This window comes from Chrysochloris asiatica, unplaced genomic scaffold (assembly GCF_000296735.1).
Source record: "Chrysochloris asiatica unplaced genomic scaffold, ChrAsi1.0 scaffold00016, whole genome shotgun sequence".
NCBI lineage: Eukaryota > Metazoa > Chordata > Mammalia > Afrosoricida > Chrysochloridae > Chrysochloris > Chrysochloris asiatica.
This window is the reverse complement of record NW_006408534.1, coordinates 15,165,862-15,182,840: the sequence shown is the minus strand read 5'-3', so window position 1 is coordinate 15,182,840 and position 16,979 is coordinate 15,165,862. Positions and strand designations below refer to the sequence as shown.

Here is a 16,979-nt window from a genome sequence, read left to right as displayed (position 1 = left end):
ATAGCACTTAACAACATGGGCAAAATACTGAATGAAGCAGAAAGCACCCAAAGAAGATGGAAGGTACACACAATCACTGTACCAAAAATAAATGGCTGGTGCTCAGTCATTTCAACAGGTAGCATATAAACTAGAACTGAAGGTAATGAAGGAAGAATTTCAAGCTGCACTGAATGTACTGGTGAAAAACAAGCCTCCAGGAATTGACATAGTACAAATTAAAATGTTTTAACAAACTAATGTGGCAATGGAAGTGCATACTTACCTATGCTAAGAAATGTGGCATAGATCAATCTTTCAATTGGTCAACCAACTAACTGAAAGAAAACCTGTTTGTGCTCATTCCAGGTGAGACCCAAGGAAATGTGGAAATCATGTAGAAATATTAATAATATCACATTCAAGTAAAATTTTGTTGAAGATAATTTTTTTTAAATGGCTGCCACAGGACATCCATAGAGAACTAATAAAATTCAAGCTAGATTCAGAACATATCTTGGAACTAGGGATATCACTGCTGACATCAAATGGAACTTGGCTGAAAGCAAAGAATACCAGAAATAGGTTTACTTGTGCTTTTGACTGTCATGACAAGCTATGGATAACACTGCAAAGACTGGGTATTCTAGAATACTTAATTGTGTTCATGAAGAACCTTTACATAGACCAAGAGGCAGCTGTTCAAACAGAACATGGGGATACTGAATAGTTTAAAATCAGGAAAGGTGTGCACTACAGTAGTATTCTTTCATTATACTTATTTGATCTGTACACCGAGCAAATAATACAAGAAGCTTCATTATATGAAGAACGTGGCATCAGGATTGGAGGAAGACTCATTAACAACCTGCAATATACAGATGATACAGCCTTGGCTGCTGGAAGCAAAGAGAACTTAAAATACTGATGAAGATCAAAGACTATAGTCTTTAGTATGGGTTGTACCTCCATGTAAAGAAAACAAAAACCCTCACAACTGGACCAATAAATAAATAAATGTAGAAAAGATGGAAGTTGTCAAAGATTTCATTTTGCATGGATCCACAATTAATATTCATAGAAGCAGAAGTCAAAAACATCAAATGACATATTACAATGGGCCAATCTACTGCACAAGATCTCCTTAAAGTGTTGAAGAAAACAGATATCAGTTATAGGCCTAAGGTGCATCTGATCCAAGCCCTGGTACTTTAAATAGTCTCATACGCATGTGAAAGTTTCACAATGAAAAAGGACAGTAGAAGAATTAATGCATTTGAGTTATGGCATTGGAGAAGAATATTGAAAGTACATGGACTTTCAGAAGAACAAACAAATCTATGTTGGAAGACGTACAGCTGGAATGTTCCTTAGAAACCAGGATGATGAGACTTCGTCTCTCATATTTCAGGCATGTTATCAGGAAAAGGACATCATGCTTTGCATAATGTGGAGGATCAATGATAAAGAAGAAGACCCCCAACAAGATGGATTGGCACAGTGGTAGCTGCAATGGGCTCAAGCGTAACTGTGAGGATGTCGCAGGACTGGGCAGTGTTTTGTTCTGTTGTGCAAAGGGTGGCTATGAGTTGGAACCGACTTCATGGCACCAAATAACAACAATAACAGTATAGGAATATTTCTGGATTACACACAACTGGAGCAGTCTGACAAGATGATATGCTGTGAAGGCCAGGACTGAGAGATGTAGAAAAACAAACAAGAAGCTTCTAAAAAATGTTCAATGTTAGGCAGTATGACAATATGGGTTATGGTTTCCCCTTCTGTTTATCTTTCTTCCAATCTTTCCATTAAGAGTTTTAAAAAATGTTTTATAACGAAAAAAACCTTTATTTAAATATAAGCAAATCATCTGCTTATATCCAAATGCTGGTAATCATTATGGTAAAACATAATATGATTTATTATTATTACTACTATTTACCATACTTTGCAGTAATATTATAGTATTTAAAAAAAAAACAAAAAACAGACTTAGGCATTTCAGGAAAAGAATGAGTTAGTTCTCCAGGAAAATGGCTCATCTAAGCAAGCTGAAATTTCATTTCTCTAGAGTTAGCCTGTAGACATTTCAGTGACCACAGTTGTCACGCAGGGCGACATCCCACTCTGTTGCTACAGCACTCTATAGGAAGCATCCTGGCTACTAAAATGATTTAACAGCCTTTCTTTGTGGAGGAAGGTTTTTTTTGGGGGGGAAAAAAATCAATACAAAGCTTATCTGGCAGGCTATAAATAAATTCTTTTGAGCACACTACACCCACTTCATGCAAAGTACTTGTATCTGTGAAAGATTAAAGGATTAGGAGTCTCCTGATAAACAGAAATCCAGTCAAGAAGAATTGTCCTGATAGGCTCAATTATTTATAAGGTAACTACTTCTTTGAAAATATACCAAAGACGAAAGAGACCTTGTCCCTATCAGTGTTCAATCTAAAGACCATCCCTACAAGAATCATTTTCACAAGAATTAAGAAAACTGGCATCAGAAACCATCTGGTTTAAACAGACAACTTGTTTGAAGTGAAGGAATACAGAGATCTTTTTTCAGGGGCAAAGAGCTTTGCCACTTTGATAATATTTTTAAAGTCCTATGTAAAGCTAACAATACAATATAATGACATTAAATATATTTTATTTTTAAAATTCAACCATGACCCTGCCTATCTAAGCAATTTTGAATGATTTGAATTGTTGTTGGGTGCTATGGAGATAGTTCTCAGTCATAGAGACTCTCTCTCTCTCTCTCTCTCTATATATATATATCAACAAATCACTGCCTGGTCTCACCAGCCTCACAATCATTGCTGATTGGAGCCCATTGTTGCAGCCACTGTCAATCCATCTTGCTGAGGGTCTTTTTTTTTTTTTTGCTGACCCTTGACTTCTGGACTACAGACCACAAGGTCTTCACTCCATGGGAGAAAGATGAGGTTTACTGCTCCTGTGAAGATTTAAAGCCTTAGAAATGCTACACAGGGTTGCTATGAGTCAGAACCAACTCAACAGCAGTAAACAACAACTACTTTTATCTTAAATTTTTAATTTTTGAAATATAGTGAACAATTTAGACTGATCAAAGGCATGCTTGTATAAGGTTTAAATAATTAAACCACACTTTACTGGTTGTTTTTTTTTTCCTGACTTCTTTTTGTTCTATGCTATTCCATTTCACTAAACGTTAGAGCTGTAATGTTAGTCAGATGTGTGACTTAATATTAAACTCTTATGAAAAAGATTCTGAAATTTAAATAAATTCAAAGGGATAAAGTGTATATATATGTATATGCATATACATACATACATACATATATAATTTTAAAAAGGTACAAAACAACCTCCATTTACATATTCTGTATCTCTATTTCCTTATGAAGTAGACAATAAATTGGTATATGCTATGCGTTAAATTGTGTCTCCCACAAAAGAGATGTTTAAGTTCTAACCCCCACACCTGTGTCTGTGACCTTATTTGGAAATAACTGTCTTTGCAGATGAACTAAGAAAACACGAGTTCATCTGGAGCAAAAACCCGAATGAATCTACTGTTGAGACCATTATGACTCATAGTGACCCCCTACAGAGCAGAGTAAACTGCTCCATAGGGTTTTAAGACTGTAAATCTTTATGGAAGCTGGCTGACACCTTTTCTCCCATGGGATAGCTGGTGGGTTTGAACCTCTGACCTTTTGGTTTGTAGGTGAGCACTTTAACTACTGTGCTGCCAGGGCTTCTCTCTGGAGTAAGGAAGATCCTGGTATATGGGAGCACTAGACTAAAAGGTCAGTTTGAACTGCAAAGTTGGCGGTTCAAGCTCACCAGCCATTCCTCATACAGGGTCACTATGGGTCGAAACCAACTCAATGGCACTTAACAACAAAAATCTAGTATTATTTCTCTAGAGACAGAGAAGCCACTGCTAACTGGAAGGTTGGAGGTTTGTGTCCACCCAGAAACACCCTGGAAGAAAAGCATGTTGGTCTAATTGGTCTCTGCCAACATGTCTTGGAAGGAGATCTGGTGGCACAATGATCAAAGCGCTCGACCGGTAACTAAAGAGGTTGAACTCAGCAGGTGTGACAGTCTTCTTCCATAGAGACTACAGCCTTGGAAACCCTATGGGGCAGTTCTAGCCTGTCTTATAGTGTCACTATAAGTTAGAACCAAATAGCTGGCAATGGGTTAATTTTGTGTTAAATTTTCACCTTGGGGGTTTCTCAGAATATGAAGTAGTGGAAGGACACCCAACTCAAATGTGGAAAGGCCTGAGGTTATGAATTCCCAGGGAAGACCTCTCGCTAACACCCCAAAATACTTCTCCAATAGGAGACCCATTCGTTTTCTTGTCTCTGCTATCCGATGGTGTTCTATACCATACCTTCACCAATAGTTTGAAACTTAGAAAGGTCTAGCTTAATGAGAGTCTTGTTTCCAACTCTGCACTTGGCACATGCCCAAAGTTTTATTCCCTGCACCTCATGAACCAGAACTCATGCACAGGGTCAGAGTAGCAGCAGCAGCGGCAGCAACGGAAGCTCCTGAGCAGCTTTGGTTTTCAGTTCCCAGGAGACAGAAGTCTCTTCTACTCAATTTCACATCCCAATTCAAGTAAGACTTTCGTAGGAGAGTTAAGTACCAACCCTCACTCTCCACTAAAGATCAGGCACCTGCTATACACTTGCATAGCTCCCTGAATTTTCCTCCATTATACCTATCATTAAGGAGATCTGGTAGCATAGTAGTTTTGAATCAGGCTGCGAACCGCAAGGTCAGCAGTTCAAAACTACCAGCTGTTCCGCGGGAGAAAGATGAAGCTTTCTGCTCCCATAAAGATTTACAGCCTCGGAACCCTGTACAAGGTCGCTATGAGTCGGAACTGACTCCACAGCACATAACCGCCACCACCACCATACCTATCATTAAGGAGCCCTGGTAACATAGTGGATTACAAGCTGGGCTGCTAACTGCAATGTCAGCAGCTCATATCTACCAGTCACTCTGTGGGAGAAAGACAAAGTTTTCTGCTCTTGTAAAAATTTACAGCCTCAGAAATCCTATACAGTAACGCTATGAGTCAGAACTTACTCAGTGGCACAGAACCACCACCACCATACTTATCATAATTGGTAGGATAAGTACTGGACTGCAAACTGGACAGTTCAAACCCACCCGGCAGCGGGAGAAAGATGAGACTTTCTGCTCCTGAGAAGAGTTATAGCCTCAGAAATGGTCACTATGTGTCAGAATTGATTGGATGGTGATGGGTATATAAATTAATAGTCTGAGCACTTGTTTAATGCTTATTTCTTTGACTAGATTGACAGCTCCATGAGGACAGGAATTTTTTTGCCCACTATACTATCCAAGGACTCCTGGTGTGGCACTGTAGGATTAGCACTAGACTGCGAACTGCAAGGTCAGCAGTTCAAACTCACCAGCTGCTTCTCAGAAGTCCTATACAGGGTTGCTATGTCACAACCAATTTCAGAGCACTCAATAGCACCAATACTATCCAAGCAGTCCTGATGTGGAGCTGCAGGATAAGCACTGGACCTCAAGGTTGATTTGAACCACAAGGTTGGCAGTTCAAACTCACCAGCTGCTCCTTGGAAATCCTATACAGGGTCACTATGGGTCAGAACCAGCTCAATGGCACTTAAAAACAACACACTATCCAACCTGCGTGGGGGTGTGGGGGTGTAGTGGTGGGGGAGGGATGGGGCATGGAAAAATAAGAACATGCACTTATCTCCTCAAGGAAAGTGAAGGTCTGAAAGGGGAGAAGGAAAAGAGGAACACATTTTTATAAGTTATTTACAAATTATAGGAAACACATGGTAAATCTCTGAGTAGCCACTGTCTGTTTCAATCAACCATTACATTTTTACCATTCTTGGCTCCTTTTTCTTTTAATTGAGCAAACTGACACAGAGTGAAAGATTCTGACCTTAAGTGTTATCACATTCAATCAATTCTGACAAATACATACTCATGTAACTCACACACCTATTAAGATGCAGAAGATCTCCATCAATCCAAAAAGTTTCCATTCAATCTCCCCATCCCCAGAAACCCTCATCTCATTTCTATTGCCATAAATTAGTTTTCTTTATTCTAGAATCTCACATACATGGAAATCAAGAAGTAGGTACTTTTTTTGTGCCTGTCTTCTTTCACTCATCATAATATTTCTGACACTAGCCCATGTTATTGCATTGTAACAGTTCATTCTTCATGTGTTAAGTAGCATTCCATTGTATGAATATATATCACATTCTGTTTATCTATTTTCATGTTGAGAAACATCTCGACTACTCATCGTTTTTCACTATTAAGAACAGAAGTGTCATGAACATTCTCATAGGAAACTTTTTATGGACCTAAGTTTTACTTTCTTTCAGATAAATAACTAGGAGTAGAATTGCTGGGTTATAAGATAAATGTATGTTTATCTCTTTGTAAAAAACCTGCTACCTATTTCTCTAAAGTAGCCGTACCATTTGACCTGGCCACCAGCATGCACAATGGTAGTGCTGCATCCCCTCCACCATTTGGTGCTAGCAGTCTTTTGTACGTTAGCCCTGGTGGCAGAGTGGGTTTGCTTTAAATTGTTAAATGAAAGGTTGGTGGTTCAAACCTTCCACTTGTCACTAAGAAACATGAGGCAGTCTGCTTCCATAAAAATTTACAGCCTCAGAAACCCTATGGAGCCATTTACTCTGTCCTACAGGATCTCTAGAAGTCAGAACTGATACAGTGTGTTTAGTAGATGTGTGTTTAAAGTACTTGACTGCTTACTGAAAGGTCAGCAGGTTGAACTCATCAGCTGTTCCATGGGAAAAAGATTGTCAGTCTGGTTCTGTAGATTTATAGCCATGAAAACCCTATGGGGGCAGTTCTACTCTGTCCTGTAGCTTGCTATGAGTCAGAACTGACTCAGTGGAAATGAGTTTAGGTTTGGTTTGGAGGTTAGTGGATATGTAGTGATATCACATTGTGGTTTTAATTGACATGTTGCTGATGATTAATGATATTGAGCACTTTTATATGGTCATTGGTCATTTGTATAACCGCTTTTGTGAAGTATCTGTTCAAGTCTTGGTTTATTTTTTAAATACTTGGTGTGGATTTCTTATTGAGGTGCAGGAATAATACCTTCTATACATATTTCTGCATCTCAATAATAAATCCAGAGCCTAATAAAAAATAAAAAAAAGACTTATTTAAACAGACACTTCACAAAAGAGGATATACAAATGACCAACGGTGGCAGTACTCAATATAATTAATCATCAGGAACATGCTAATAAAACAACAATGCTTCCTTGTGTGGTGCTGAAGGATAACAATAGTCTGTTAACCACAAGATAGGCAGTTCAAACCCACCAGACACTCCTCAGAAATCCTACATAGGGTTGCTACGAGTCAGACAGACTTAACAGCAGTTAACAAGAACAGATTCCAGAAAGAAGTCCTTGGTCACACATAGGCTAACTTCTGGCTTTGTTGATTTTCTCTTCTTGATTCAATTTTCGAAAAAGAAACACAATACTACATAAAATTAAATGTCCCTACACAACAGAATGAATGTAAAACTAATGTTCTCCCATGTAAACTATCACATAATTCACAATAAAACATTAAAAAAAAAAAATATTTAAAGGTCCCTGCAATCCTCTCTCTATTCCTACTCTCCTCTTTTTCCCTTTCCAGAGGTATTCACTCCTCTGAGTTTCTATTTGTCCTTGTCCTACCACTTAAATATTGAAGTAATGCTAATTTATGCTACTCCACTATTTAGTTACTTACCATGTTTCCTGCCTCTGCAGCCAGCCGGGCAGCATAGCGAGCTATAAGCCGGTGTTCCTCATCCAGTCGGCTAGGACTGTCCAGGACACTGCCAAGGAGATAAAAATCCAACAGATAGATATTAAACATTCCCTACTCTTGTTCCCATGCATGAAAAATGAAGCTTTCTGCTCCCACAAAGATTAAAAACCTCAGAAACCCTAACAGGGTCTCTATGAGTCAGAATCAACTCGACGGGAGTAACAACAACAACTCTTGTTCCACTCTTAGAGAGAATAGGTGGGTGAGTGGAGGGAACTTATAAAAAATAAAAGAATGATAACAAGAAAGAAAAGGATGGTTGGTTGTAGATACTAGTGATCTTGAGACAAAAGCAGTTAGAAGGATGATAAGTCCTCTTCAACAACACATCTCCTCTCTGCTTCCACACAAGTAGAGCAGTATTCTTTCCAAATGCACTGGCTGAGAAGAGGAGGGATACTCAGAAAGCCTGAGACAGGGATTTCTAAGCAAACGTTTTGAAATAATTCATGACTTTTGACCTAGACCTGAATTTCAAAAGACCAAGAGAAAAGAAAGCATCATGATAAAAGACTTAACATTGACTGAGCAAGAGTGAAGGGTCCTCACCAGGGCAGACTTAGCATAATGTAAACTTGGAGAAGATTCCATGGTATAAAAATTACCTTTCAATCCATCTTTCTGATCTTTTAAAGCACTCACTCCATAAAAGCACCATCTTAGAGTGAACTGGCTTATTTTATTACTTTTTAACAAGAGTACCAGCACTCAAAAATCATTGGTTAAGTATAACCAAGCTAAACACAAAACACCTGAGTTCATTAGTCACTGGATCTTGTTATGGTTAATGAGGAGAATCTGAGCAGAGTGAGGTCACATCAAGAAATCATCATTTTATGTATTAGTTGTTGTCATTAAGTGCCATTGAGTTGTATGTAGTTTTATGTATGTAGTTGTCATTAAGTACCATTGAGTCGGTTCCGACTCATAATGGCCCTATACAGGGTCTCCAAGGAGCGGCTGGTGAGCTTGAACCACAGCCTTTGGGTTCAAACCGACCTTGCAGTCCATCTATGTACTTTTCTAGATTTTGTTTTACTTTTATCAATATTTCTATCTCTGTGGCCAATTCTCTAGGCTTAATTTGGTCTTCCCTCTAGTCTGGATTTATTAATTTTTTTTAATGTACTTTAAGTCTTCTGCCTATGACATTTGTCAACATTTTTTATTTTAGTTGTACAAATGCCAGCCTCAAGCATTTATAATTGTCCTGTCAAATGATGATCTTGGTAATTAGAACATGCTACCCCAGTGAGATATGCAGATGATACAACCTTGCTTGCTGAAAGTGAAGAGGACTTGAAACATTTACTGATGAAGATCAAAGAGCACAGCCTTCGACATGGATTACATCTCAATGTCAAAAGAAAACAAAAATCCTCACCACTGGACCAATAAACAACATTCTTATCAATGGAGAAAAGATTGAAGTTGTCAAGGACTTCATTCTTCTTGGATCAACTATCAACACTTGCGGAAGCAGCAGTCAAGAGATCAGACGACGTATTGCATTGGGCACAGGAAGTTTTTAAAGTATTGAAGAGCAAAGATGTCAGCTTGAGGACTAAGGTGCGCCTGACCCAGGCCATGGTGTTTTCAATAACCTCATATGGATGCGAAAGCTGGACAGTGAATAAGGAAGATCGTAGAAGAATTGATGCCTTTGAGTTGTGGTGTTGGAGGAGAATACTGAAAGTGCCATGGACTGTCCAAAGAACCAATAGATATGTTTTGGAAGAAGTGCAGCCAGAGTGCTCCTTGGAGGCCAGATGGCTAAGCTTCATCTCTCATACTTTGGACATATTGTCTGGAGGAAACAGTCGCTGGAGAAGGATGTCATGCTGGGTAAGGTGGATGGTCAGAGAAAAAGAGGAAGACCCCTAAAGAGATGGATTGGCCAGGTGGCATCATTGATGGACTCAAGTGTGGCAGTGGTAGTGAGGTTGGCCCAGGAACGGACATTGTTTCGTTCTGCTGTGCATGGGGTCACTATGAGTTGGTTCCGACTTGATGGCACCTGACAACCAAACCCCAGTGAGATGGATTGCAAAGTGGCAGCATCAGTGGGCTCAAGCTTGGCAACGATAGTGAGGTTGGCCCAGGATCAGGCAGTGTTTTGTTCCGCTGTACATAAGGTCGCTATGAGTCAGTACTGACTCGATGGCACCTAACAACCACCACCATCACCAATAGACTTTAATACCTTACAGTCACTTCCCCAAGGTTAGGGTGAAAAACATAATATTTGTGGCTTAAGAATTATTTATTTGAAACAAGAAATCATTCTACCTTTGAAAAGCAACAACATAATTTAGTGCTGTATGGAAATGGAAAAGTAAAGCCCACTATTTTACAATACAAGTGGATAATATTATGGAGGAGGGATTGGCCGCCTACAAAGTGTGTCCTACACAAAAGAGTTCTTCTTTCTCTATTACATGCATCTCCCTGGGAAGGTTAATCTATTTGCCCTATTATATTGGTACTGTAGGATAAGCACTGGACTGCTAACAGCAGTTCAAACCCACCAGTCACTCCTCAGAAATCCTATGCAGGATGGCTATGAGTTGGAAGCAAACTCAATGGCACTTAACAACAACAAGCTTTCTAGACAGAAACTAGAACCTTCTATTGATGAGAAGTTTAAAGGTCAGTAACCATTATTTAAGGGGTATTTAAAGTGAAAGCTAGTGCTTTAATTTTCAGAATTAAAATTCTGAAATTCTGATTGTTACAGGGACTCCATAAATAAAGAAGAGATGCAGTACTCACCTAGTTTGTGTTCTCCGAGGGCTACTAGCCAGTTTCTTGCTCAGGAAGCCTAGTCCCTAAGATTTTCCAGAGTCCATGGGACTTGTAGACCTTGGCCAAACGTACTAAAAACCTTTATAGACTGCAAATATCAGGTAGTAGATCTCTGGCCAACACTGTGCTATTTTTAACATGGAATGTTATAATCACCCTGGACAACTGTCTTATCGATTATAAATAATCTGCCCTGGCTGAGGTGAAACTACTCTATTCCTAAAGAACAGAGGCTGGGTCAGAGTCATCTGTTGAACAGAGATTCGCTCTGGAACACTTGATACAATTAGCAGGCCTTTCCATCCCTCCCATACGGTAAGCCTATTAAACATAAGTAGGAGGTAGGAGGAACCCTACAGTCTCCCTACAGCTTTAGAGTTAAGTAAATGTCAAAAAATAATGATGGTCTTTGCTTACACTGAGAAACAGTATGATGTATAATATTAAAAATAGTCCTTTTCACAAATGCTTTTCCACATTAATTATTAATTTACATTTCTATCACCACAGGGAATAGGAGTGAGGCCAAATGACCTTCCCATGTGGTCATGGCATGCTATGGGCAAAACTACGATAAAAATTTTTAAGGCGCCAACCTCCGTTACGTGTTTATTAATTATGGTTTTCTCTTTAAGAATTAGGGTTCTCAAAGCAGAGATTTCCATAACAACTCTTCTTTGCAGCTATATAGAGAAAACAAGTGACTTTAGATATGAAAAGTTTACCAATCATTCTTGAAGAATGTGGTGGGCCAGGGAATGGAGTGGATAAATGGCTTTGGGTCTGCCTGAACAGAATAACACTTTATTTGGCATGAACTCTTTCAAAGAAAAAACTATAATAGTTTGTGGCTATCAAACATTTTTCCATCTGAAACCCACTGAGGGATCAGTCATATAAAATATTTATAGTGAATCAACAACTCAGTGGTTATTGTGAACTATTACATGTAATTATTTTAATATAAGGAGGTACATGAGGGTGCAAAGTTCATGGGAAAATTCCAGTTCTTTCAATTCCATTTTTTTTTTTCATGAGCTTTTTGAAGCTCCCTCATATATAGTTTAGAAAAAGTCCCTCAGGTGATACTGATTCGGTATCACTGTTAAGAATCACTGGTTTAAATAATCAATAATGTAGATTTCTGGAAACATATGAAAGATGGTAGTGATGTGACAGGGTGGTATCAATGTCTTTACATTAGACAAAGTGATCAACACTAAACTTTGAATATCAACAGAAAGATTTTATTACTTACGCAAGAATGAACAACATCAAATACCTCTGTGAAGGTTACATCTTTGGGATCTCCGATGTCTCAGAGGTTTATATAGTTTTTAAGTGTAATCTGAAGAACGTGATCTCACTTTAAAGCAGAAATTCTGCCTGTGTTTAGGTAAGTGCCCAGACTTGGTAAGATGTCTTCTCTTTAAGAAGCGAATGCTTCAGCAAGCATTTGAAGTTTGCCAAACACAGCTGGTAGCTTCTCAAGAAAAGCCCAAAATGTAGATCATTTCCAGCTGGAAACCCCAGGTAACACAACTCTCCCTCCCTCTAATCAACCCTTAGCTCCCCACCTACTGCTGCTGCTCTACCACTAACCGTGCACAGTGCTGCAGACGGGCCACAAAGGAAGCTATCAGCGCATGCTCGTCGGCCAAGTGACTGGGTATATCTTGGCTATACTGTAACCTGGGAACGATGGAGGCAAAGACAACAAGCATGACACAAACACATACACAGGGAGAAATGAACATGGATTAAAATGGGCAAACATTAAAGAAAAATAGGAAAGATAATAAATCATGATAATGAAAACAAAACCAAACCACAATGCAAAATGGAACCAGGATTAATGGTGTTAGATCAAAGGGAATACATCTCACAAATCCTGTGGAAAAAAAAGACAGTCCCCTCTAGGGGCTGCTTTGAATTACATTGCTTTTCATAGCTTATGTCCAAGAGTTTGGATGGTTATTTCATGGTACCAGTCAAACCTATAGTACTCTTTCATGTTCGCCCATAAAAATGGGTTTCATATATACTGAAGATTCTTGCCTAGATTATTTCATAGAGTTTCAAAACACTGATGTTCCTATTTTATAATTTCTTCCATTTATGTTGAACAATGTTGGCTTAAGAAATGTAAGGCAAATGTTTGGTAATTCTTATCATTTAAGAAAATTCAGAACAATTAATACCTAGAAACCTCTAATAGTGACCAAGGAGTTTTCTGAGTTTTTAAAAGAAGCATTAGGAATTTATACACTTTTATGTATCTACTATACTTCAGTCAGCAGCAGTCAATAAATCAAATGACGTATTGCATTAGGCAAATCTGCTGCACAAGACCTTTTTAAAGTGTTGAAGAGTAAAGATGTCAGCTTGAGGAATAAGGTGCACCTGACCCAAGTCATGGTATTTTCAATAACCTCATATGCAAGTGAAAGCTGGACAATGAATAAGTAGAAGAATTGATGCTGTTGAGTTATGGTGTTGGAGGAGGATATTGAAAGTACCATGGGCTGCCAAAAGAACCAACAGATCTGTGTTGGAAGAAGTGCAGCCTCTGAGCTCCTTGGAGGCCAGGGTGGCCAAACTTCGTCTCTCATACTTCGGACATATTGTCCGGAGGGACCAGTCTCTGGAGAAGGATATCATGTTTGGTAAGGTGGAGGGTCAGAGAAACAGAGGAATACCCCCAAAGAGATGATTAGCCAAGTGGCAGCATCGATGGACTCAAGCGTGGCAATAGTAGTGAGGTTGGCCCAGGATTGGGCAGTGTTTCGTTCTGCTGTGCATAATAAGGTCGCTATGAGTCGGTATCGACTCGATGGCACCTAACGACAAAAACAACAAATACTTCAGTCAGAGTCCTGGTGTGGCACTGCAGAATAATGCGCTAGACTACAAGGTCAGTTTGAACTGAAAGATCAGTGGTTCAGACAGTCGCTTCTTGGAAACCCTACACAGGGTTCCTATGGGTCAGAAGCGATTCAACAGAGCTTAACAATAACAATGCTTCAATCCACTGCAATTCTTCTTATGAGTTATTAATTGCCCTATCTTTAGCCTTTGGGGGCCCTTGTAAATAAGGCTTCTGTGTTCTTTGGATGTGACCATTAGACCTTGTTAACTTTCTTGCTTTCTGGCACAGTAAGACATCCCAGGATCATTTTGTATATATTCTGCTACAGATCTGAAACCAGCCATTGTTCCAAGGGTTCCTGATTCCCTTTACTAGGAAATAGTATTTAGAGACCATAATTAGAGCACTAGGATGTTCACTGTTCCTGAGTAGTAACAGCTTCTAGGTCTTTTTAGTAGATACAGCAACAATATATATATAGTTTAGAAAAAAAAGATAAGTTCCTTCAGAACTTTCAAGATGCCAATCCATTTTTTTTTTCTTGCTTTGTTTGATGAAACGTTATTAGGAATTTTTATCTTTGCTCCTCTATATGTAACTTTTTCCCCCTTCTGCTTTTAATACTGTCTCTTTATCACTGTTTTAAAATGATTTGATTGTGAGAGATTTTTGGTGTGATTTTTTTTGTGCTTGGAGTTTGTTGTGCTTCTTAGATCTGTGACTTACAGCTTTCATCAAGTGTGGAAAGCTATTTACATTTTTGGAAAAAATCATATCCTTAAATATTCTTTTTTCTCTCCTCTTTCTGTTAAACTGCTTGACAATGTCCTACAAGTCAATGAGGATGTCAATTTTTCAGCCATTTTTTCTGAGTTTCCTTTTTAGATAGCTTGTATTGCTATGTTTTTAAGCTTAGTCAACTTTTCTTCTGTAGTTTCTTATATACTATTAGGCATATCCTCTGAATTTTTCATATTTCTGGTATTTATCAAGGCCAGCTTAAATTTTGTGTCTACTAATGACTAACCCTGTAATTTCTAGAACTATTTCTATTGACTGATTTTTCTTATGGCTACTGGTCTGACAGTCCTGCTTTTCCTATGTCTTCTACTTTTGTGTTGGATGATGGAAATTAAGGATATTATATTGTCAGGTGTCTGGATTTTGTTGAATTCTCTAAAGATACTTGTTGTTAAGTGCCATCGAGTGGATTCCGACTCATAGCGATCCTGTATAGGGTTTCCAAGAAGCAGCCGGTGAGCTTGAATTACTGACCTTGCAATTCAAACGACTTTGCAGGCTGGCACATTAGCCCACAGCACCACATCAGGACTCCCTAAAGAGACTAGCAGTCAGTTACTTTATTTGTTGATGGGCTTGAGGTTTTTGAGGCTTGTGTTTAGGCTTCATTTGCCTAAATCTAGCGTAATCTTCAACCATAGCTCTTTTTACCCAGCTCCTTAAGTGTGGCTTTTCTGAGGTCTTTACTGAATATTTCTAGTGTTCAATGATGTCTCTCTACCGTGACGGGTTGGAACAACAACATCTTCCAATACTGTGCGAGCTCAGGTAGTCGTTCCACTTTCAGTTCTCCAGTGTTTGTTCCTGGTGAGGCAGTTGTTTGCCTGGTCTGGCCAAATCTCATTCTATGCAAATACAGCACAGATTTCAGCCAAAGACTCCAGGGACCTCTATGAAGATTAATGAAGCTTTTTATTTACATAGCTTCCTTCTCAATGGTACTCTGTCTTGCAAATTTCAATTTCTGTCTCTTTATTTCAGCGAGACTGTCTTGCTCTGCTTGACTCAGCACTGGTGTTTGCCAAATACCTCCAGGCAAAAAGATTGGGCAATCTTAGGGTTGATTTCATTTGTTTCCTTTCTCTCAGGGATCAGTCCTGCACTACTTATTATTTCATCTCTGAAAATGGTTCCTTCCTATATTGGGATCAGTTTTATAATAGTTCATGGACTGAGGATTAATCTAGTATGGCTCTATAGGGTAAGTGCTGGACTGCAAGGCCAGTTTGAACTGCAAATCGGCGGTTCGAATTCACCAGCTGCTCCTCAGAAACCCTATACAGGGTTGCTCTGAGTCGGAACCAACTTGATGGCACTTAACAAAAACAATAAGTTATTCCATTAGGACTAGAAGCAAAAAGTTCTCTCTTTAGCTAAATTCATTTTTATTCCACTATGCAAAATGAAAACAAAACTGCTTTTCTTTATTTTTTTAAACTACAGATTGACAAGTACTGTTATATAGAATGTTGCAGGTCATTATAAAGAGTTTAGTTTTTATTCCGTGAGAAGCTACCAAGAGGGTTTCGAAAAGAGGAGAAATATGATCTGCTTTATATTTTAAAAGAATAGTTTGTTCTATGAAAACTAAGTTGCCAGAGAACACCGGAAACCAGCTAGTTAGAAGATGAAGGCAATAATCCAGACACAAGATAAGGGTGGCTAGGGGAATGGTGGAGTCCTGGTGTGGTGCTGTGGGTTAATTCACTGGACTGCTACGTCGGTTTGAACCACCAAGTTGGTGGCTCAAGGTCACCAGCTGCTCCTCAGTAACCTTATACAGGATTGCTATGGGTCGGAAGCAACTCAACAGCACTTAAAAACATCACCAGGGGAATGGTAATAGCAGAATCTTGGTTAGATTTTTAAGGTGATCTTGGAAAAAGCTGATCTAATTTTCTGATATTTTAGATAGGTATATATAGAGAGGAATCAAGGATTTTGATAGAACACTAAAAGAACTGCCATGAACTAAGATGGTAAAGCAAGTTTGGTGGGGGAATATAGAGAACTTACTTTAGAATATGCCCATTATGTATTATATATTCAGGTGAAGGTACTGATTTATGTTATTGAGTACCGTAGAGTCAGTTCCGACTCATAGTGAGGAGATGGATAAATGAAGTTAGGACTCAGGGAAAAGGTCTGGGCCAGAAAACTAAGTTTGGAAATCACCAGTTTGCAGATAGTGTTAAAAAGCTGAGTCTGGATAGAACCAACCATACAGTAAGGGTAGATGTTAATTTTTCTCTATGGTATGTTGTTAAGTGTCAACAAGTTGGTTCTGGCTCAGCTGTTTAACAGGGGTGGGGAACCTTTTCCTGCTCCAAATTGTACCATCACTGGCAGGCTACACAAAATTATCAACTTAAAAATCAGCCTGCTGTATTTGGTCAAGCATCCATAATCGACTCGACAGCACTTAACAACAACAACAACAACAACAATGTGATAGCTAAGGAGCTCTAGTAGCATAGTGGTTATAAGCTGGGGTGCTAACCTCAAGGTCAGCAGTTTAAAATTACCAGCCATTCCACGGTAGAAAGATGAGGCTTTCTGCTCCTATAAAGATTTACAGCCTGCAAAACCCTACACAGGGTCACTATAAGTCAGA

The 16,979-nt window shown here is 38.9% G+C and overlaps 1 protein-coding gene across 1 annotated transcript in view; it reads right to left on the bottom strand.

The window, feature by feature from the left end:
- Window positions 1–16,979, bottom strand: part of DTNB (dystrobrevin, beta) — a 392,167-nt gene that overhangs the window by 110,273 nt on the left and 264,915 nt on the right. The window contains exons 10-11 of the mRNA XM_006835297.1: window positions 12,298–12,387; window positions 7,810–7,897 (exon numbers count right to left, since the gene is read on the bottom strand). Of these exons, the coding sequence (XP_006835360.1) occupies window positions 7,810–7,897; window positions 12,298–12,387 (178 nt within the window). The remainder of the gene's footprint in view (window positions 1–7,809; window positions 7,898–12,297; window positions 12,388–16,979) is intronic.